Source organism: Leptodactylus fuscus, unplaced genomic scaffold (assembly GCF_031893055.1).
Source record: "Leptodactylus fuscus isolate aLepFus1 unplaced genomic scaffold, aLepFus1.hap2 HAP2_SCAFFOLD_612, whole genome shotgun sequence".
Lineage (NCBI taxonomy): Eukaryota > Metazoa > Chordata > Amphibia > Anura > Leptodactylidae > Leptodactylus > Leptodactylus fuscus.
In genome coordinates, this window is record NW_027440645.1 from 13721 (window position 1) to 36237 (window position 22517).

General features: G+C 54.4%; 1 protein-coding gene across 1 annotated transcript in view; it reads right to left on the bottom strand.

Moving 5' to 3' along the window:
* The window catches only part of NEURL4 (neuralized E3 ubiquitin protein ligase 4), a gene marked incomplete at its 3' end in the record, with an annotated part of 48025 nt that overhangs the window by 13257 nt on the left and 12251 nt on the right, over positions 1 to 22517 (bottom strand). The window contains 13 exon segments of the mRNA XM_075261915.1: positions 735 to 833; positions 2849 to 3064; positions 3195 to 3340; positions 3522 to 3650; positions 6207 to 6382; positions 6485 to 6563; positions 6647 to 6723; positions 6797 to 6992; positions 7076 to 7238; positions 7312 to 7397; positions 7473 to 7654; positions 7739 to 7994; positions 14587 to 14659. Of these exon segments, the coding sequence (XP_075118016.1) occupies positions 735 to 833; positions 2849 to 3064; positions 3195 to 3340; positions 3522 to 3650; positions 6207 to 6382; positions 6485 to 6563; positions 6647 to 6723; positions 6797 to 6992; positions 7076 to 7238; positions 7312 to 7397; positions 7473 to 7654; positions 7739 to 7994; positions 14587 to 14659 (1878 nt within the window).

Sequence of the window (22517 nt, forward strand, 5' to 3'; positions counted from 1 at the left end):
CACCTTAGGGATCCACTGACTGCCTCTACCTCACATAGTCTCTCACCTTAGGGATCCACTGACTGCCTCTACCACACATAGTCTCTCACCTTAGGGATCCACTGACTGCCTCTACCACACATAGTCTCTCACCTTAGGGATCCACTGACTGCCTCTACCACACATAGTCTCTTACCTTAGGGATCCACTGACTGCCTCTACCTCACATAGTCTCTCACCTTAGGGATCCACTGACTGCCTCTACCACACATAGTCTCTTACCTTAGGGATCCACTGACTGCCTCTACCTCACATAGTCTCTCACCTTAGGGATCCACTGACTGCCTCTACCTCACATAGTCTCTTACCTTAGGGATCCACTGACTGCCTCTACCACACATAGTCTCTCACCTTAGGGATCCACTGACTGCCTCTACCACACATAGTCTCTCACCTTAGGGATCCACTGACTGCCTCTACCACACATAGTCTCTTACCTTAGGGATCCACTGACTGCCTCTACCTCACATAGTCTCTCACCTTAGGGATCCACTGACTGCCTCTACCACACATAGTCTCTCACCTTAGGGATCCACTGACTGCCTCTACCTCACATAGTCTCTCACCTTAGGGATCCACTGACTGCCTCTACCTCACATAGTCTCTTACCTTAGGGATCCACTGACTGCCTCTACCACACATAGTCTCTCACCTTAGGGATCCACTGACTGCCTCTACCACACATAGTCTCTTACCTTCGGGATTCCGTTGGCTGCTGCTCCCATGTCCTCTCCATTTATCAAAATGTGCAACGTGTCATCACTATCACGACGGAGCCCAAGTCTGCAGCCGACCTGAAGGAGATGTGTAGAAAGACAGGGGGACGTATTCTAGATTAGAGGACAGTTCTGTATAATAGATCAATATATTACAGCGAGGAATCATTTTCTACCACGGTACATTACACAGACTAAGGGGGGAGGGGCTGTGTTCTAGATTACTACAATACAGTCATACTCTAGAACATAACACTATAGAGGCTGAGAGAGGGGGATGTGTTCTAGATTACTACAATACAGTCATACTCTAGAACATAACACTATAGAGGCTGAGAGAGGGGGATGTGTTCTAGATTACTACAATACAGTCATACTCTAGAACATAACACTATAGAGGCTGAGAGGGGCTGTGTTCTAGATTGCTACATTACAGAGTCATACTCTAGAACATAACACTATAGAGGCTGAGAGAGGGGGATGTGTTCTAGATTACTACATTACAGAGTCATACTCTAGAACATAACACTATAGAGGCTGAGAGAGAGGACTGTGTTCTAGATTACTACATTACAGAGTCATACTCTAGAACATAACACTATAGAGGCTGAGAGAGAGGACTGTGTTCTAGATTACTACATTACAGAGTCATACTCTAGAACATAAGACTATAGAGGCTGAGAGAGGGGGATGTGTTCTAGATTGCTACATTACAGAGTCATACTCTAGAACATAACACTATAGAGGCTGAGAGAGGGGGATGTGTTCTAGATTGCTACATTACAGAGTCATACTCTAGAACATAAGACTATAGAGGCTGAGAGAGGGGGATGTGTTCTAGATTACTACAATACAGAGTCATACTCTAGAACATAACACTATAGAGGCTGAGAGAGGGGGATGTGTTCTAGATTACTACAATACACAGTCATACTGTAGAACATAACACTATAGAGGCTGAGAGAGGGGGATGTGTTCTAGATTACTACATTACAGAGTCATACTCTAGAACATAACACTATAGAGGCTGAGAGAGGGGGATGTGTTCTAGATTACTACAATACACAGTCATACTGTAGAACATAACACTATAGAGGCTGAGAGAGGGGGATGTGTTCTAGATTACTACATTACAGAGTCATACTCTAGAACATAACACTATAGAGGCTGAGAGAGGGGGATGTGTTCTAGATTACTACAATACACAGTCATACTCTAGAACATAACACTATAGAGGCTGAGAGAGGGGGATGTGTTCTAGATTACTACAATACACAGTCATACTCTAGAACATAACACTATAGAGGCTGAGAGAGGGGGATGTGTTCTAGATTACTACAATACAGAGTCATACTCTAGAACATAACACTATAGAGGCTGAGAGAGAGGACTGTGTTCTAGATTACTACATTACAGAGTCATACTCTAGAACATAACACTATAGAGGCTGAGAGAAGGGGATGTGTTCTAGATTACTACATTACAGAGTCATACTCTAGAACATAACACTATAGAGGCTGAGAGAGGGTGCTGTGTTCTAGATTACTACATTACAGAGTCATACTCTAGAACATAACACCATAGAGGCTGAGAGAGGGGGCTGTGTTCTAGATTACTACATTACAGAGTCATACTCTAGAACATAACACCATAGAGGCTGAGAGAGGGGGCTGTGTTCTAGATTACTACATTACAGAGCCATACTCTAGAACATAACACTATAGAGGCTGAGAGAGGGGGCTGTGTTCTAGATTACTACATTACAGAGCCATACTCTAGAACATAACACCATAGAGGCTGAGAGAGGGGGCTGTGTTCTAGATTACTACATTACAGAGCCATACTCTAGAACATAACACTATAGAGGCTGAGAGAGGGGGATGTGTTCTAGATTACTACATTACAGAGTCATACTCTAGAACATAACACTATAGAGGCTGATACAGAGTCATAGTCTAGAGATGTGTTGACTATATTCTATAGGGGCTCTCATTCTAGATTATAATATTAGGGTCTAGATCATGTTCTAGTCTTCTATGACTCAGGACTCTGCATCCACACGTATTACTGTCAGACTCCAGAACTCGACCTACATGGATCCGATCCAGACTACTGCAGTAATTCTCGCGCAGGCGCTGGCCGTTCCTCAGAACCTCAGACCCAGAAACCAGCCAAGTGACCCGCGAGCGAAGATCCACAGCAGATGGTGGCAGACCGCCCCCCAGGAAGGGCGCCTCGTGAGGTGGGATGGAGGTGACGCCGATATGGCAGGATCCAGACCAGTGCGGGTCCAGACGCTCGACTTTCACCTGAGAAGAAGATGGAGGATGAGGCGGCAGATCTGCCCGGGCGCTCACTCATGTCATCCAGATTATAGCAAGTGACTGGACCCCCCCATTGTGTCCCCCCTAAAATCCAAGTACCCCATCTGCTACGTACCTCAAAGACCTCATTGACCAGGAGTTCACTACTACTGAACACAATGCCATCCCCAAACCCCGCGGTGCGCTCTGCTCGAGTCCCATCACACAGCATCGACACGTTCTTCCCACAGATGGAGTGGAACCGGTGAGACACACTGGGAACTGGAGCAGGAAGAAAACGAAAGGTAGTGAGGTGAGGAGAGGCGGGGGAGCTGAAAACAGAGGCGGCGAGGGGCGCAGACGGTCAACATGGCTTCTCCATACAGTGCCGGCCACCAACACTGGTGGGCGGTGAAGAGGAAGGCCATGGATTGGATATACCAACAGGGGGAGACCAACTCACCTGGAGAGGGGGTGGGCAGGGATTTGTCAGTCACATGACTCGCTGACAAACTGTTGTCTATAAGGCCACTCCCACCAGTCAGCGACACCTGGACACACTGACCGTACAGATCAATAACCGCATAGATATCTGAGGATGGAGAGAGACCGAGGGGGTGAGCAGTCCAGAACAGAACGCAACGCACATCCCCCCGCCCCCCCAGCAACATCGGCAGTCCTGTACAGAATGCACCGCATATCCCCCCGCAACATCGGCAGTCATGTACAGAATGCACCGCATATCCCCCGCCCCCCCCCAGCAACATCAGCAGTCCGGAACAGAACGCAACGCACATCCCCCCGCCCCCCCCAGCAACATCGGCAGTCATGTACAGAATGCACCGCATATCCCCCCGCAACATCGGCAATCATGTACGCAACGCACCGCATATCCCCCCGCCCCCCCCCCCCCCCGCAACATCGGCAGTCATGTACGCAACGCACATCCCCCCGCCCACATCAGCAGTCCTGAACAGAATGCACCGCATATCCCCCGCCCCCCCAGCAACATCAGCAGTCCTGAACACAATGAACCGCATGTCCCCCGCCCCCCCAGCAACATCGGCAGTCATGTACAGAACGCACCGCATATCCCCCCGCAACATCGGCAGTCCTGTACAGAATGCACCGCATATCCCCCCGCAACATCGGCAATCATGTACAGAACGCACCGCATATCCCCCCGCAACATCGGCAATCATGTACGCTACGCAACGCACCGCACATCCCCCCGCCCCCCCCAGCAACATCGGCAGTCCTGTACAGAATGCACCGCATATCCCCCCGCCCCCCCCCGCAACATCGGCAGTCATGTACGCAACGCACCGCACATCCCCCCGCCCACATCAGCAGTCCTGAACAGAACGCACCGCATATCCCCCGCCCCCCCCAGCAACATCAGCAGTCCTGAACACAACGCACCGCATGTCCCCCGCCCCCCCCAGCAACATCGGCAGTCCTGTACAGAATGCACCGCATATCCCCCCGCAACATCGGCAGTCATGTACAGAACGCATCGCATATCCCCCCCGCCCACATCGGCAGTCATGTACAGAACGCATCGCATATCCCCCCGCCCCCCCCCGCAACATCGGCAGTCATGTACGCAACGCACCGCACATCCCCCCGCCCACATCAGCAGTCCTGAACAGAACGCACCGCATATCCCCCGCCCCCCCCAGCAACATCAGCAGTCCTGAACACAACGCACCGCATGTCCCCCGCCCCCCCAGCAACATCGGCAGTCCTGTACAGAATGCACCGCATATCCCCCCGCAACATCGGCAGTCATGTACAGAACGCACCGCACATCCCCCCGCAACATCGGCAGTCATGTACAGAACGCATCGCATATCCCCCCCGCCCACATCGGCAGTCATGTACAGAACGCATCGCATATCCCCCCGCAACATCGGCAGTCATGTACAGAACGCATCGCATATCCCCCCCGCCCACATCGGCAGTCATGTACGCAACGCACTGCATATCCCCCCGCCCCTACCCCCCCCCCCCCGCAACATCGGCAGTCATGTACAGAACGCACCGCATATCCCCCGCCCCCCAAGCAACATCGGCAGTCATGTACAGAACGCACCACATATCCCCCGTCCACATTGGCAGTCATGTACGCAACGCACATCCCCCCGCCCACATTAGCAGTCCTGTACAGAACGCACCGCATATCCCCCCCCGCCCACATCAGCAGTCCTGTACAGAACGCACCGCATATCCCCCATCCCCCCGCCCACATCGGCAGTCATGTACAGAACGCACCGCATATCCTCCCCGCCCACATCGGCAGTCATGTACAGAACGCACCGCATATCCCCCCGCCCACATCAGCAGTCCTGTACAGAACGCACCGCATATCCCCCCGCCCACATCAGCAGTCCTGTACACAATGCACCGCATATCCCCCCGCCCACATCAGCAGTCCTGTACACAACGCACCGCATATCCCCCCGCCCACATCAGCAGTCCTGTACACAACTCACCGCATATCCCCCGCCCACATCAGCAGTCCTGTACAGAACGCACCGCATATCCCCCCGCCCACATCAGCAGTCCTGTACAGAACGCACCGCATATCCCCCCCCACCCACATCGGCAGTCCTGTACACAACGCACCGCATATCCCCCCACCCACATCAGCAGTCCTGTACACAATGCACCGCATATCCCCCCGCCCACATCAGTAGTCCTGTACAGAACACACCGCATATCTCCCCGCCCACATCAGCAGTCCTGTACAGAACACACCGCATATCCCCCATCCCCCCGCCCACATTGGCAGTCCTGTACAGAACGCACCGCATATCCCCCATCCCCCCGCCCACATCAGCAGTCCTGTACAGAACGCACCGCATATCCCCCATCCCCCCGCCCACATTGCCAGTCATGTACAGAACGCACCGCATATCCCCCATCCCCCATCAGCAGTCCTGTACAGAACGCACCGCATATCCCCCATCCCCCAGCCCACATTGGCAGTCATGTACAGAACGCACCGCATATCCCCCATCCCCCCGCCCACATTGGCAGTCATGTACAGAACGCACCGCATATCCCCCCCCTCCACACACACAGCGACGCCAACACCCGGCAGTCCTGTCCAGACCTCCCAATCTTCCCATCCTACAGAGCTCACCTCTCCCTGCCGGCAGTCCGGTACAGGCCACCCCTTGGTCTTCCCCATTAATGTAGTAGTGCAAGTCCCCCCGGGCCGTCTTCATCATGCCGATCCTTGACCCTGCGCCCAGAGAATCCAGATCACAGCCATAGTTGTTCCTTAAGGTGTTGCCGTCCTGCATGATGGCTGTGCCGCTGAGAATATAGAAGAGCAGAGGTGTCACCTCCCAACCAGAGACGACATGGTGGGCAATATATTTACCTCCTGCCCCCCTGAAGGGCACCCACAGGACTTACCTCAGCATCCATGTGTCATAGTCAATGTCAGTCATCGTGTTGGGAAACTCCAGGTCCTCTGGACGGATGGCTGTGACCCCTGAGAAGCAGATATATAAGTGATCGCAAAATGGGGAGGATTGGGGGGGCAGCTAGTAGTGACCGCCATACTTGGGCCCTCACCTGCTTCTATGGAGCCTGACCAGCGATCCACCATCTTCTGGATAACAATCTCAAACAGCTCGCCGTCCCTCAGAGGCCTGGCGGCAGAGGAAGAGAATGGTAGGAAACAAAAGGCAGGGCAATATGGCCGCCGAGGAGAAAGCCACTCACCGGTTAGACATAACGATGGCGTCATTGAATTCACTGCGCGAGTTATTTCTCAGGGCGGTGCGGCCACCATTGGTGATGAGCGCGTTACTGCCGTGTAGGTGATGGAAGCGAAGGTCTGACAGCGACAACTGAGTGCACGGCGTCCCGGGTGTCAGGGCCAGGGCCTCGTCGTCTTCTCCAGGCAGAGGAACAGAGTCTTGGAGAAGAGAGATGTTAATACAGGCGGAGTCCTTCTACCATCCCCAGTCACTGGTGGAGACCACCTTAGGGGGCACTTACCAGCCTCATCAACTATGGTGGCCTGGGCAGCCTGACCGTACAAATCCACCACAGCAAAAACGTTGGGCGGCACATTCCAGGCGGCCACACCCTGAGCCACGCCATTCACAAAGAAGTTGAGGGTGCCATCTTCTCTGCGCACCACCCCCACAGTGTCACCTGCCTGAAGGAAGGAGAAGAGGCCATGAGCACCGGTCCTGCACCGCACAGCCCCGGCACCGCCACACGCAGCGCACCTTCAGCCGGTCCAGGTTATGCCCGTACTCGTCCAGGATGGTGGTGCCGTTGTGCATGACTCCATTGCCGGTCATCATCCAGGTTCCTGCAGGAGATGCAGAGAAGTCAGAGCAGCACAAGAGCGCCCCCTGCTTGGCCCACGTCCTGCCACACAACTTACCTGAGCGCAGATTGGTCATGGTGGACGGCAGCTGTAAATAAGCTGGATTATGGGTGGTGACACCAATCTCAATAGACCCCGCCCACTTATCCACCATTTTGTCTATCCGCACCTGGAAAACCTCGTTATTATGAAGGGGCCGGTTGCTGAGAACCACGCCATGGTTGAAATCATCGGTGGCACTGGAGGGATAAGGAAAACAATGTCACCATGGAAATACTGCTGTGATGGGAGGGGCCAGTACGAAAACGTGCGCATGTACATACTGTGGACGGAGAGCAGTGCGTCCGCCATTGATGATTGAAGCCTTCTGACCACAGTTTGTATGAAAAAGAAGCTGCCCGGGGTCGGGGGTTTGTGAATTCTGGCGTCCGGCATCCGGGGATCTGGCCCTTAAAATCGCATTATTTCTCCGCAGTCGGTCAGCGTGGTTGTGGTTATGAACTATCGTCACTTTCACCGCCATTCCATACAGGTCCACAACTCCATAAACCACCGGGGGGGTCTGACACGAGGCGACGCCTGCAGGAGAAGCACAGAACCGAAAAAACTCCTTACAACCCCTAGACACATGACACACAGGAAAGGAGTCTGTGGTCGCACAGTGGTCTACTGGAATAGACGGGCGCAACATAGCGCCAACATCACCGGACAGGACAGCGCCAACATCACCGGACAAGACAGCGCCAACATCACCAGACAGGACAGCGCCAACATCACCGGACAGGACAGCGCCAACATCACCGGACAGGACAGCGCCAACATCACCGGACAGGACAGCGCCAACATCACCGGACAGGACAGCGCCAACATCACCGGACAGGACAGCGCCAACATCACCGGACAGGACAGCGCCAACATCACCAGACAGGACAGCGCCAACATCACCAGACAGGACAGCGCCAACATCACCAGACAGGACAGCGCCAACATCACCAGACAGGACAGCGCCAACATCACCAGACAGGACAGCGCCAACATCACCAGACAGGACAGCGCCAACATCACCAGACAGGACAGCGCCAACATCACCAGACAGGACAGCGCCAACATCACCGGACAGGACAGCGCCAACATCACCGGACAGGACAGCGCCAACATCACCGGACAGGACAGCGCCAACATCACCGGACAGGACAGCGCCAACATCACCGGACAGGACAGCGCCAACATCACCAGACAGGACAGCGCCAACATCACCAGACAGGACAGCGCCAACATCACCAGACAGGACAGCGCCAACATCACCAGACAGGACAGCGCCAACATCACCAGACAGGACAGCGCCAACATCACCAGACAGGACAGCGCCAACATCACCAGACAGGACAGCGCCAACATCACCGGACAGGACAGCGCCAACATCACCAGACAGGACAGCGCCAACATCACCAGACAGGACAGCGCCAACATCACCAGACAGGACAGCGTCAACATCACACAACATCCCCAGACAGGACAGCGCCAACATCACCAGACAGGACAGCGCCAACATCACCGGACAGGACAGCGCCAACATCACCAGACAGGACAGCGCCAACATCACCAGACAGGACAGCGCCAACATCACCAGACAGGACAGCGCCAACATCCCCAGACAGGACAGCGCCAACATCACCAGACAGGACAGCGCCAACATCACCAGACAGGACAGCGCCAACATCACCAGACAGCGCCAACATCACCAGACAGGACAGCGCCAACATCACCGGACAGGACAGCGCCAACATCACACAACATCCCCAGACAGGACAGCGCCAACATCCCCAGACAGGACAGCGCCAACATCACCAGACAGGACAGCGCCAACATCACCAGACAGGACAGCGCCAACATCCCCAGACAGGACAGCGCCAACATCACCAGACAGGACAGCGCCAACATCCCCAGACAGGACAGCGCCAACATCACCAGACAGGACAGCGCCAACATCACCAGACAGGACAGCGCCAACATCACCAGACAGCGCCAACATCCCCAGACAGGACAGCGCCAACATCCCCAGACAGGACAGCGCCAACATCCCCAGACAGGACAGCGCCAACATCACCGGACAGGACAGCGCCAACATCACCAGACAGGACAGCGCCAACATCACCAGACAGGACAGCGCCAACATCACCAGACAGGACAGCGCCAACATCACCAGACAGGACAGCGCCAACATCACCAGACAGCGCCAACATCACCAGACAGCGCCAACATCACCAGACAGGACAGCGCCAACATCACCGGACAGGACAGCGCCAACATCACCGGACAGGACAGCGCCAACATCACCGGACAGGACAGCGCCAACATCACCGGACAGGACAGCGCCAACATCACCGGACAGGACAGCGCCAACATCACCGGACAGGACAGCGCCAACATCCCCAGACAGGACAGCGCCAACATCCCCAGACAGGACAGCGCCAACATCACCAGACAGGACAGCGCCAACATCACCAGACAGGACAGCGCCAACATCACCGGACAGGACAGCGCCAACATCACCAGACAGGACAGCGCCAACATCACCGGACAGGACAGCGCCAACATCACCGGACAGGACAGCGCCAACATCACCGGACAGGACAGCGCCAACATCACCGGACAGGACAGCGCCAACATCACCAGACAGGACAGCGCCAACATCACCGGACAGGACAGCGCCAACATCACCAGACAGGACAGCGCCAACATCCCCAGACAGGACAGCGCCAACATCACCAGACAGGACAGCGCCAACATCACCAGACAGGACAGCGCCAACATCACCAGACAGGACAGCGCCAACATCACCAGACAGGACAGCGCCAACATCACCAGACAGGACAGCGCCAACATCACCGGACAGGACAGCGCCAACATCACCGGACAGGACAGCGCAAACATCACCGGACAGCACAGCGCCAACATCACCGGACAGGACAGCGCCAACATCACCGGACAGGACAGCGCCAACATCACCGGACAGGACAGCGCCAACATCACCAGACAGGACAGCACCAACATCACCAGACAGGACAGCGCCAACATCACACAACATCCCCAGACAGGACAGCGCCAACATCACCAGACAGGACAGCGCCAACATCACCGGACAGGACAGCGCCAACATCACACAACATCCCCAGACAAGACAGCGCCAACATCACCAGACAGGACAGCGCCAACATCCCCAGACAGGACAGCGCCAACATCCCCAGACAGGACAACGCCAACATCACCAGACAGGACAACGCCAACATCACCGGACAGGACAGCGCCAACATCACCGGACAGGACAGCGCCAACATCACCAGACAGGACAGCGCCAACATCACCAGACAGGACAGCGCCAACATCACCAGACAGGACAGCGCCAACATCACCAGACAGGACAGCGCCAACATCACCAGACAGGACAGCGCCAACATCACCAGACAGGACAGCGCCAACATCACCAGACAGGACAGCGCCAACATCACCGGACAGGACAGCGCCAACATCACCGGACAGGACAGCGCCAACATCACCGGACAGGACAGCGCCAACATCACCGGACAGGACAGCGCCAACATCACCGGACAGGACAGCGCCAACATCACCGGACAGGACAGCGCCAACATCACCGGACAGGACAGCGCCAACATCACCGGACAGGACAGCGCCAACATCACCAGACAGGACAGCGCCAACATCACCAGACAGGACAGCGCCAACATCACCAGACAGGACAGCGCCAACATCACCAGACAGGACAGCGCCAACATCAGACAGGACAGCGCCAACATCACCAGACAGGACAGCGCCAACATCACCAGACAGGACAGCGCCAACATCACCAGACAGGACAGCGCCAACATCACCAGACAGGACAGCGCCAACATCACCAGACAGGACAGCGCCAACATCACCAGACAGGACAGCGTCAACATCACACAACATCCCCAGACAGGACAGCGCCAACATCACCAGACAGGACAGCGCCAACATCACCGGACAGGACAGCGCCAACATCACCAGACAGGACAGCGCCAACATCACCAGACAGGACAGCGCCAACATCCCCAGACAGGACAGCGCCAACATCACCAGACAGGACAGCGCCAACATCACCAGACAGGACAGCGCCAACATCACCAGACAGCGCCAACATCACCAGACAGGACAGCGCCAACATCACCGGACAGGACAGCGCCAACATCACACAACATCCCCAGACAGGACAGCGCCAACATCCCCAGACAGGACAGCGCCAACATCACCAGACAGGACAGCGCCAACATCACCAGACAGGACAGCGCCAACATCCCCAGACAGGACAGCGCCAACATCACCAGACAGGACAGCGCCAACATCCCCAGACAGGACAGCGCCAACATCACCAGACAGGACAGCGCCAACATCACCAGACAGGACAGCGCCAACATCACCAGACAGCGCCAACATCCCCAGACAGGACAGCGCCAACATCCCCAGACAGGACAGCGCCAACATCCCCAGACAGGACAGCGCCAACATCACCGGACAGGACAGCGCCAACATCACCAGACAGGACAGCGCCAACATCACCAGACAGGACAGCGCCAACATCACCAGACAGGACAGCGCCAACATCACCAGACAGGACAGCGCCAACATCACCAGACAGGACAGCGCCAACATCACCAGACAGCGCCAACATCACCAGACAGGACAGCGCCAACATCACCGGACAGGACAGCGCCAACATCACCGGACAGGACAGCGCCAACATCACCGGACAGGACAGCGCCAACATCACCGGACAGGACAGCGCCAACATCACCGGACAGGACAGCGCCAACATCACCGGACAGGACAGCGCCAACATCCCCAGACAGGACAGCGCCAACATCCCCAGACAGGACAGCGCCAACATCACCAGACAGGACAGCGCCAACATCACCAGACAGGACAGCGCCAACATCACCGGACAGGACAGCGCCAACATCACCAGACAGGACAGCGCCAACATCACCGGACAGGACAGCGCCAACATCACCGGACAGGACAGCGCCAACATCACCGGACAGGACAGCGCCAACATCACCGGACAGGACAGCGCCAACATCACCAGACAGGACAGCGCCAACATCACCGGACAGCGCCAACATCACCAGACAGGACAGCGCCAACATCCCCAGACAGGACAGCGCCAACATCACCAGACAGGACAGCGCCAACATCACCAGACAGGACAGCGCCAACATCACCAGACAGGACAGCGCCAACATCACCAGACAGGACAGCGCCAACATCACCGGACAGGACAGCGCCAACATCACCGGACAGGACAGCGCAAACATCACCGGACAGCACAGCGCCAACATCACCGGACAGGACAGCGCCAACATCACCGGACAGGACAGCGCCAACATCACCGGACAGGACAGCGCCAACATCACCAGACAGGACAGCACCAACATCACCAGACAGGACAGCGCCAACATCACACAACATCCCCAGACAGGACAGCGCCAACATCACCAGACAGGACAGCGCCAACATCACCGGACAGGACAGCGCCAACATCACACAACATCCCCAGACAAGACAGCGCCAACATCACCAGACAGGACAGCGCCAACATCCCCAGACAGGACAGCGCCAACATCCCCAGACAGGACAACGCCAACATCACCAGACAGGACAACGCCAACATCACCGGACAGGACAGCGCCAACATCACCGGACAGGACAGCGCCAACATCACCGGACAGGACAGCGCCAACATCCCCAGACAGGACAGCGTCAACATCACCGGACAGGACAGCGCCAACATCACCAGACAGGACAGCGCCAACATCACCAGACAGCGCCAACATCACCAGACAGGACAGCGTCAACATCACCAGACAGCGCCAACATCACCAGACAGGACAGCGTCAACATCCCCAGACAGGACAGCGCCAACATCACCAGACAGGACAGCGCCAACATCACCGGACAGGACAGCGCCAACATCACCGGACAGGACAGCGCCAACATCACCGGACAGGACAGCGCCAACATCACCGGACAGGACAGCGCCAACATCACCGGACAGGACAGCGCCAACATCACCGGACAGCACAGCGCCAACATCACCAGACAGGACAGCTTCAACATCACCAGACAGGACAGCGCCAACATCACCAGACAGCGCCAACATCACCAGACAGCGCCAACATCACCAGACAGCGCCAACATCACCAGACAGCGCCAACATCACCAGACAGCGCCAACATCACCAGACAGCGCCAACATCACCAGACAGCGCCAACATCACCAGACAGGACAGCGCCAACATCACCGGACAGGACAGCGCCAGCATCACCAGACAGGACAGCGCCAACATCCCCAGACAGGACAGCGCCAACATCCCCAGACAGGACAGCGCCAACATCACCGGACAGGACAGCGCCAACATCACCAGACAGGACAGCGCCAACATCACCAGACAGGACAGCGCCAACATCACCAGACAGGACAGCGCCAACATCCCCAGACAGGACAGCGCCAACATCACCAGACAGGACAGCACCAACATCACCGGACAGGACAGCGCCAACATCACCAGACAGCGCCAACATCACCAGACAGGACAGCGCCAACATCCCCAGACAGGACAGCGCCAACATCCCCAGACAGGACAGCGCCAACATCACCGGACAGGACAGCGCCAACATCACCGGACAGGACAGCGCCAACATCACCAGACAGGACAGCGCCAACATCACCAGACAGCGCCAACATCACCGGACAGGACAGCGCCAACATCACCAGACAGGACAGCGCCAACATCACCAGACAGGACAGCGCCAACATCACCAGACAGGACAGCGCCAACATCACCAGACAGGACAGCACCAACATCACCGGACAGGACAGCGCCAACATCACCGGACAGGACAGCGCCAACATCACCGGACAGGACAGCGCCAACATCACCGGACAGGACAGCGCCAACATCACCGGACAGGACAGCACCAACATCACCGGACAGGACAGCGCCAACATCACCGGACAGGACAGAGCCAACATCACCATAAGGCGCCGGACAGGACAGCACCGAGAATCACTATATAGCATTGTACAGGGCAGCACCAGACATCACATGAAAGATCTAGTGACATCAGTATCTCACCTTGGTCCATGCCATTGATGTAGAAGTGGAGGGCGCCATTAGATTTCCTGGTCAGCCCAATATGATCTCCTTCCTAGATACAAGAACAAGAGATACCGTATATACTCGAGTATAAGCCAACGTTTTCAGCACATATTTCATGCTCTCCTCGGCGTATACATGAGTCAGGGTCCACGGAGCACGGAAAACTGGAAGGACCTGGAAGGGGGACGTCCTTTAGTGCTACTGCTCTGTGATTGGCTTGTCATGAGGTCACGTGACTGTGAGGTCATCAAAAGTAACGTGACAGTAACACACAGGTCCCTGCCGGGGTCACTAGTCCTAGTAATGTCTGCTGTATGGAGGAGGAGGCTGCAGTAATGTGACAGTAACACACAGGGACCTGCTGGAGTCACTAGTCCTAGTAATGTCTGCTGTATGGAGGAGGAGGCTGCAGTAATGTGACAGTAACACACAGGTACCTGCCGGGGTCACTAGTCCTAGTAATGTCTGCTGTATGGAGGAGGAGGCTGCAGTAACGTGACAGTAACACACAGGGACCTGCCGGGGTCACTAGTCCTAGTAATGTCTGTGGTATGGAGGAGGAGGCTGCAGTAACGTGACAGTAACACACAGGGACCTGCCGGGGTCACTAGTCCTAGTAATGTCTGTGGTATGGAGGAGGAGGCTGCAGTAATGTGACAGTAACACACAGGGACCTGCCGGGGTCACTAGTCCTAGTAATGTCTGTGGTATGGAGGAGAGGAGGCTGCAGTAACGTGACAGTAACACACAGGGACCTGCCAGGGTCACTAGTCCTAGTAATGTCTGTGGTATGGAGGAGGAGGCTGCAGTAATGTGACAGTAACACACAGGGACCTGCCGGGGTCACTAGTCCTAGTAATGTCTGTGGTATGGAGGAGGAGGCTGCAGTACGGTGACAGTAACACACAGGTACCTGCCGGGGTCACTAGTCCTAGTAATGTCTGTGGTATGGAGGAGGAGGCTGCAGTAATGTGACAGTAACACACAGGGACCTGCCGGGGTCACTAGTCCTAGTAATGTCTGCTGTATGGAGGAGGAGGCTGCAGTAATATGACAGTAACACACAGGTCCCTGCCAGGGTCACTAGTCCTAGTAATGTCTGTGGTATGGAGGAGGAGGCTGCAGTAATGTGACAGTAACACACAGGTACCTGCCGGGGTCACTAGTCCTAGTAATGTCTGTGGTATGGAGGAGGAGGCTGCAGTAATGTGACAGTAACACACAGGTCCCTGCCGGGGTCACTAGTCCTAGTAATGTCTGTGGTATGGAGGAGAGGAGGCTGCAGTAACGTTACACACAGGTACCTGCCGGGGTCACTAGTCCTAGTAATGTCTATGGTATGGAGGAGGAGGCTGCAGTAATGTGACAGTAACACACAGGTACCTGCCGGGGTCACTAGTCCTAGTAATGTCTGTGGTATGGAGGAGGAGGCTGCAGTAAGGTGACAGTAACACAAAGGTACCTGCCGGGGTCACTAGTCCTAGTAATGTCTATGGTATGGAGGAGGAGGCTGCAGTAACGTGACAGTAACACACAGGTACCTGCCGGGGTCACTAGTCCTAGTAATGTCTGTGGTATGGAGGAGGAGGCTGCAGTAACGTGACAGTAACACATAGGTACCTGCCGGAGTCACTAGTCCTAGTAATGTCTGTGGTATGGAGGAGGAGGCTGCAGTAACGTGACAGTAACACACAGGTACCTGCCGGGGTCACTAGTCCTAGTAATGTCTATGGTATGGAGGAGGAGGCTGCAGTAACGTGACAGTAACACACAGGTACCTGCCGGGGTCACTAGTCCTAGTAATGTCTGTGGTATGGAGGAGGAGGCTGCAGTAATGTGACAGTAACACACAGGTACCTGCCGGGGTCACTAGTCCTAGTAATGTCTGTGGTATGGAGGAGGAGGCTGCAGTAATGTGACAGTAACACGCAGGGACCTGCCGGGGTCACTAGTCCTAGTAATGTCTGCTGTATGGAGGAGGAGGCTGCAGTAATATGACAGTAACACACAGGTACCTGCCAGGGTCACTAGTCCTAGTAATGTCTGTGGTATGGAGGAGGAGGCTGCAGTAATGTGACAGTAACACACAAGTACCTGCCGGGGTCACTAGTCCTAGTAATGTCTGTGGTATGGAGGAGGAGGCTGCAGTACGGTGACAGTAACACACAGGTACCTGCCGGGGTCACTAGTCCTAGTAATGTCTGTGGTATGGAGGAGGAGGCTGCAGTAACGTGACAGTAACACACAGGTACCTGCCGGGGTCACTAGTCCTAGTAATGTCTGCTGTATGGAGGAGGAGGCTGCAGTAACGTGACAGTAACACACAGGTACCTGCCGGGGTCACTAGTCCTAGTAATGTCTGTGGTATGGAGGAGGAGGCTGCAGTAACGTGACAGTAACACACAGGTACCTGCCGGAGTCACTAGTCCTAGTAATGTCTGTGGTATGGAGGAGGAGGCTGCAGTAATGTGACAGTAACACATAGGTACCTGCCGGAGTCACTAGTCCTAGTAATGTCTGCTGTATGGAGTAGGAGGCTGCAGTAATATGACAGTAACACACAGGTACCTGCCGGAGTCACTAGTGCTAGTAATGTCTGTGGTATGGAGGAGGAGGCTGCAGTAATGTGACAGTAACACACAGGTCCCTGCCGGGGTCACTAGTCCTAGTAATGTCTGTGGTATGGAGGAGGAGGCTGCAGTAATGTGACAGTAACACACAGGGACCTGCCGGGGTCACTAGTCCTAGTAATGTCTGTGGTATGGAGGAGGAGGCTGCAGTAATGTGACAGTAACACACAGGTACCTGCCGGGGTCACTAGTCCTAGTAATGTCTGTGGTATGGAGGAGGAGGCTGCAGTAATGTGACAGTAACACGCAGGGACCTGCCGGGGTCACTAGTCCTAGTAATGTCTGCTGTATGGAGGAGGAGGCTGCAGTAATATGACAGTAACACACAGGTACCTGCCAGGGTCACTAGTCCTAGTAATGTCTGTGGTATGGAGGAGGAGGCTGCAGTAATGTGACAGTAACACACAAGTACCTGCCGGGGTCACTAGTCCTAGTAATGTCTGTGGTATGGAGGAGGAGGCTGCAGTAATGTGACAGTAACACACAGGTACCTGCCGGGGTCACTAGTCCTAGTAATGTCTGTGGTATGGAGGAGGAGGCTGCAGTAACGTGACAGTAACACACAGGTACCTGCCGGGGTCACTAGTCCTAGTAATGTCTGCTGTATGGAGGAGGAGGCTGCAGTAACGTGACAGTAACACACAGGGACCTGCCGGAGTCACTAGTCCTAGTAATGTCTGTGGTATGGAGGAGGAGGCTGCAGTAATGTGACAGTAACACACAGGGACCTGCCGGGGTCACTAGTCCTAGTAATGTCTGTGGTATGGAGGAGGAGGCTGCAGTACGGTGACAGTAACACACAGGTACCTGCCGGGGTCACTAGTCCTAGTAATGTCTGTGGTATGGAGGAGGAGGCTGCAGTAATGTGACAGTAACAAACAGGGACCTGCCGGGGTCACTAGTCCTAGTAATGTCTGCTGTATGGAGGAGGAGGCTGCAGTAACGTGACAGTAACACACAGGGACCTGCCGGAGTCACTAGTCCTAGTAATGTCTGTGGTATGGAGGAGGAGGCTGCAGTAATGTGACAGTAACACACAGGGACCTGCCGGGGTCACTAGTCCTAGTAATGTCTGTGGTATGGAGGAGGAGGCTGCAGTACGGTGACAGTAACACACAGGTACCTGCCGGGGTCACTAGTCCTAGTAATGTCTGCTGTATGGAGGAGGAGGCTGCAGTAATATGACAGTAACACACAGGTCCCTGCCAGGGTCACTAGTCCTAGTAATGTCTGTGGTATGGAGGAGGAGGCTGCAGTAATGTGACAGTAACACACAGGTACCTGCCGGGGTCACTAGTCCTAGTAATGTCTGTGGTATGGAGGAGGAGGCTGCAGTAATGTGACAGTAACACGCAGGGACCTGCCGGGGTCACTAGTCCTAGTAATGTCTGTGGTATGGAGGAGGAGGCTGCAGTAATGTGACAGTAACACACAGGTCCCTGCCGGGGTCACTAGTCCTAGTAATGTCTGTGGTATGGAGGAGAGGAGGCTGCAGTAACGTTACACACAGGTATCTGCCGGGGTCACTAGTCCTAGTAATGTCTGTGGTATGGAGGAGGAGGCTGCAGTAAGGTGACAGTAACACACAGGTACCTGCCGGGGTCACTAGTCCTAGTAATGTCTATGGTATGGAGGAGGAGGCTGCAGTAACGTGACAGTAACACACAGGTACCTGCCGGGGTCACTAGTCCTAGTAATGTCTGTGGTATGGAGGAGGAGGCTGCAGTAACGTGACAGTAACACACAGGTACCTGCCGGGGTCACTAGGTCTAGTAATGTCTATGGTATGGAGGAGGAGGCTGCAGTAACGTGACAGTAACACACAGGTACCTGCCGGGGTCACTAGTCCTAGTAATGTCTGCTGTATGGAGGAGGAGGCTGCAGTAACGTGACAGTAACACACAGGGACCTGCCGGGGTCACTAGTCCTAGTAATGTCTGTGGTATGGAGGAGGAGGCTGCAGTAACGTGACAGTAACACACAGGTACCTGCCGGAGTCACTAGTCCTAGTAATGTCTGTGGTATGGAGGAGGAGGCTGCAGTAATGTGACAGTAACACACAGGTACCTGCCGGAGTCACTAGTCCTAGTAATGTCTGCTGTATGGAGTAGGAGGCTGCAGTAATATGACAGTAACACACAGGTACCTGCCGGAGTCACTAGTGCTAGTAATGTCTGTGGTATGGAGGAGGAGGCTGCAGTAATGTGACAGTAACACACAGGTCCCTGCCGGGGTCACTAGTCCTAGTAATGTCTGTGGTATGGAGGAGGAGGCTGCAGTAATGTGACAGTAACACACAGGGACCTGCCGGGGTCACTAGTCCTAGTAATGTCTGCTGTATGGAGGAGGAGGCTGCAGTAACGTGACAGTAACACACAGGTACCTGCCGGAGTCACTAGTCCTAGTAATGTCTGCTGTATGGAGGAGGAGGCTGCAGTAACGTGACAGTAACACACAGGTACCTGCCGGAGTCACTAGTCCTAGTAATGTCTGCTGTATGGAGGAGGAGGCTGCAGTAATGTGACAGTAACACACAGGTCCCTGCCGGGGTCACTAGTCCTAGTAATGTCTGCTGTATGGAGGAGGAGGCTGCAGTAACGTGACAGTAACACACAGGTACCTGCCGGGGTCACTAGTCCTAGTAATGTCTGTGGTATGGAGGAGAGGAGGCTGCAGTAACGTGACAGTAACACACAGGTACCTGCCGGGGTCACTAGTCCTAGTAATGTCTGCTGTATGGAGGAGGAGGCTGCAGTAACGTGACAGTAACACACAGGGACCTGCCGGGGTCACTAGTCCTAGTAATGTCTGTGGTATGGAGGAGGAGGCTGCAGTAAGGTGACAGTAACACACAGGGACCTGCCGGGGTCACTAGTCCTAGTAATGTCTGCTGTATGGAGGAGGAGGCTGCAGTAACGTGACAGTAACACACAGGTACCTGCCGGGGTCACTAGTCCTAGTAATGTCTGTGGTATGGAGGAGGAGGCTGCAGTAACGTGACAGTAACACACAGGTACCTGCCGGGGTCACTAGTCCTAGTAATGTCTGTGGTATGGAGGAGAGGAGGCTGCAGTAACGTGACAGTAACACACAGGTACCTGCCGGGGTCACTAGTCCTAGTAATGTCTGCTGTATGGAGGAGGAGGCTGCAGTAACGTGACAGTAACACACAGGTACCTGCCGGGGTCACTAGTCCTAGTAATGTCTGTGGTATGGAGGAGGAGGCTGCAGTAACGTGACAGTAACACACAGGTACCTGCCGGGGTCACTAGTCCTAGTAATGTCTGTGGTATGGAGGAGGAGGCTGCAGTAACGTGACAGTAACACACAGGTACCTGCCGGGGTCACTAGTCCTAGTAATGTCTGTGGTATGGAGGAGAGGAGGCTGCAGTAACGTGACAGTAACACACAGGTACCTGCCGGGGTCACTAGTCCTAGTAATGTCTGCTGTATGGAGGAGGAGGCTGCAGTAACGTGACAGTAACACACAGGTACCTGCCGGGGTCACTAGTCCTAGTAATGTCTGTGGTATGGAGGAGGAGGCTGCAGTAACGTGACAGTAACACACAGGTACCTGCCGGGGTCACTAGTCCTAGTAATGTCTGCTGTATGGAGGAGGAGGCTGAAGTAACGTGACAGTAACACACAGGTACCTGCCGGGGTCACTAGTCCTAGTAATGTCTGCTGTATGGAGGAGGAGGCTGAAGTAACGTGACAGTAACACACAGGTACCTGCCGGAGTCACTAGTCCTAGTAATGTCTGTGGTATGGAGGAGGAGGCTGCAGTAACGTGACAGTAACACACAGGTACCTGCCGGAGTCACTAGTCCTAGTAATGTCTATGGTATGGAGGAGGAGGCTGCAGTAACGTGACAGTAACACACAGGTACCTGCCGGGGTCACTAGTCCTAGTAATGTCTATGGTATGGAGGAGGAGGCTGCAGTAATGTGACAGTAACACACAGGTACCTGCCGGAGTCACTAGTCCTAGTAATGTCTATGGTATGGAGGAGGAGGCTACAGTAACACGCAGGGACCTGCCGGAGTCACTAGTCCTAGTAATGTCTGTGGTATGGAGGAGGAGGCTGCAGTAACGTGACAGTAACACACCGGGACCTTCCTCTAGTTACTCTGCCTAGTAATGTCAGGCATTTGGGGTTATTCATTTAGTAACTCCATGGGCCTCACATTAATAACAGGTAACCCCATCATGTCCCTCCTATTAACCCCTGTGTGCCCCATATAAGGGTTACTAATATGTGAGACACATGAGGGGACTAATGAGGGACATTAATTATGAAGATACCTACTGTATATACTCGAGTATAAGCCAAATTTTTCAGCACAGTTTTTGTGATGAAAGCCCCCCTCGGCTTATACTTGAGTCAGCAAAAAAAAAAATAAAAAAAATTTTGACCTATGACCAGCCGCAATATGAATGTATAGCAGCTCCCATAAAATAGTGGTAAAAAATAAAGAAGCTTTAAAAAAAAAATAAAAAAATTAAAGTTTCAAATCCCTCCTTTCCCTAGAATACATACAAAAGTAGAAGATGACTGAGACACAAACACATGAGGTCTCCCTGTGTCTACTGTATATAGGGGATCTGCTCCTGTGCCGTCAGGAAGGGGTTAATAGGAGCTCCGCAGATCCCCTATAGTCAGCCAGGCTGAATTCCAAGTGGGGGAAGAAAAAACAGTCCTCAAGCTCAGGGAAGGGGCCGACAGACACCAAAACACCCCCTCCCCTCCCCAGCAACTACTGCACCCAAAAACTCCCACCATTTTAATTTTTGAAATTTCCCAGTAGCCGCTGCATCCCCCCCCCCCCCTCGGCTTATACTCGAGTCAATAAGTGTTCCCAGTTTTTTGTGGAAAAATTAGGGGCGTGGGCTTATATTCAGGTCGGCTTATACTCGAGTATATATGGTAAACCAAAATAAAGCAACCCCCGAATAGACACTTTACAACCTATCCCCCCCACCAACCACCAGAGATGACCCATCCCCCTCACCAATCACCAGAGATGACCCATCCCCCCCACCAATCACCAGAGATGACCCTATCCCCCTCACCAATCACCAGAGATGACCCTATCCCCCTCACCAATCACCAGAGATGACCCTATCCCCCTCACCAATCACCAGAGATGACCCTATCCCCCTCACCAATCACCAGAGATGACCCTATCCCCCTCACCAATCACCAGAGATGACCCTATCCCCCTCACCAATCACCAGAGATGACCCTATCCCCCCCCACCAATCTCCCTCACCAA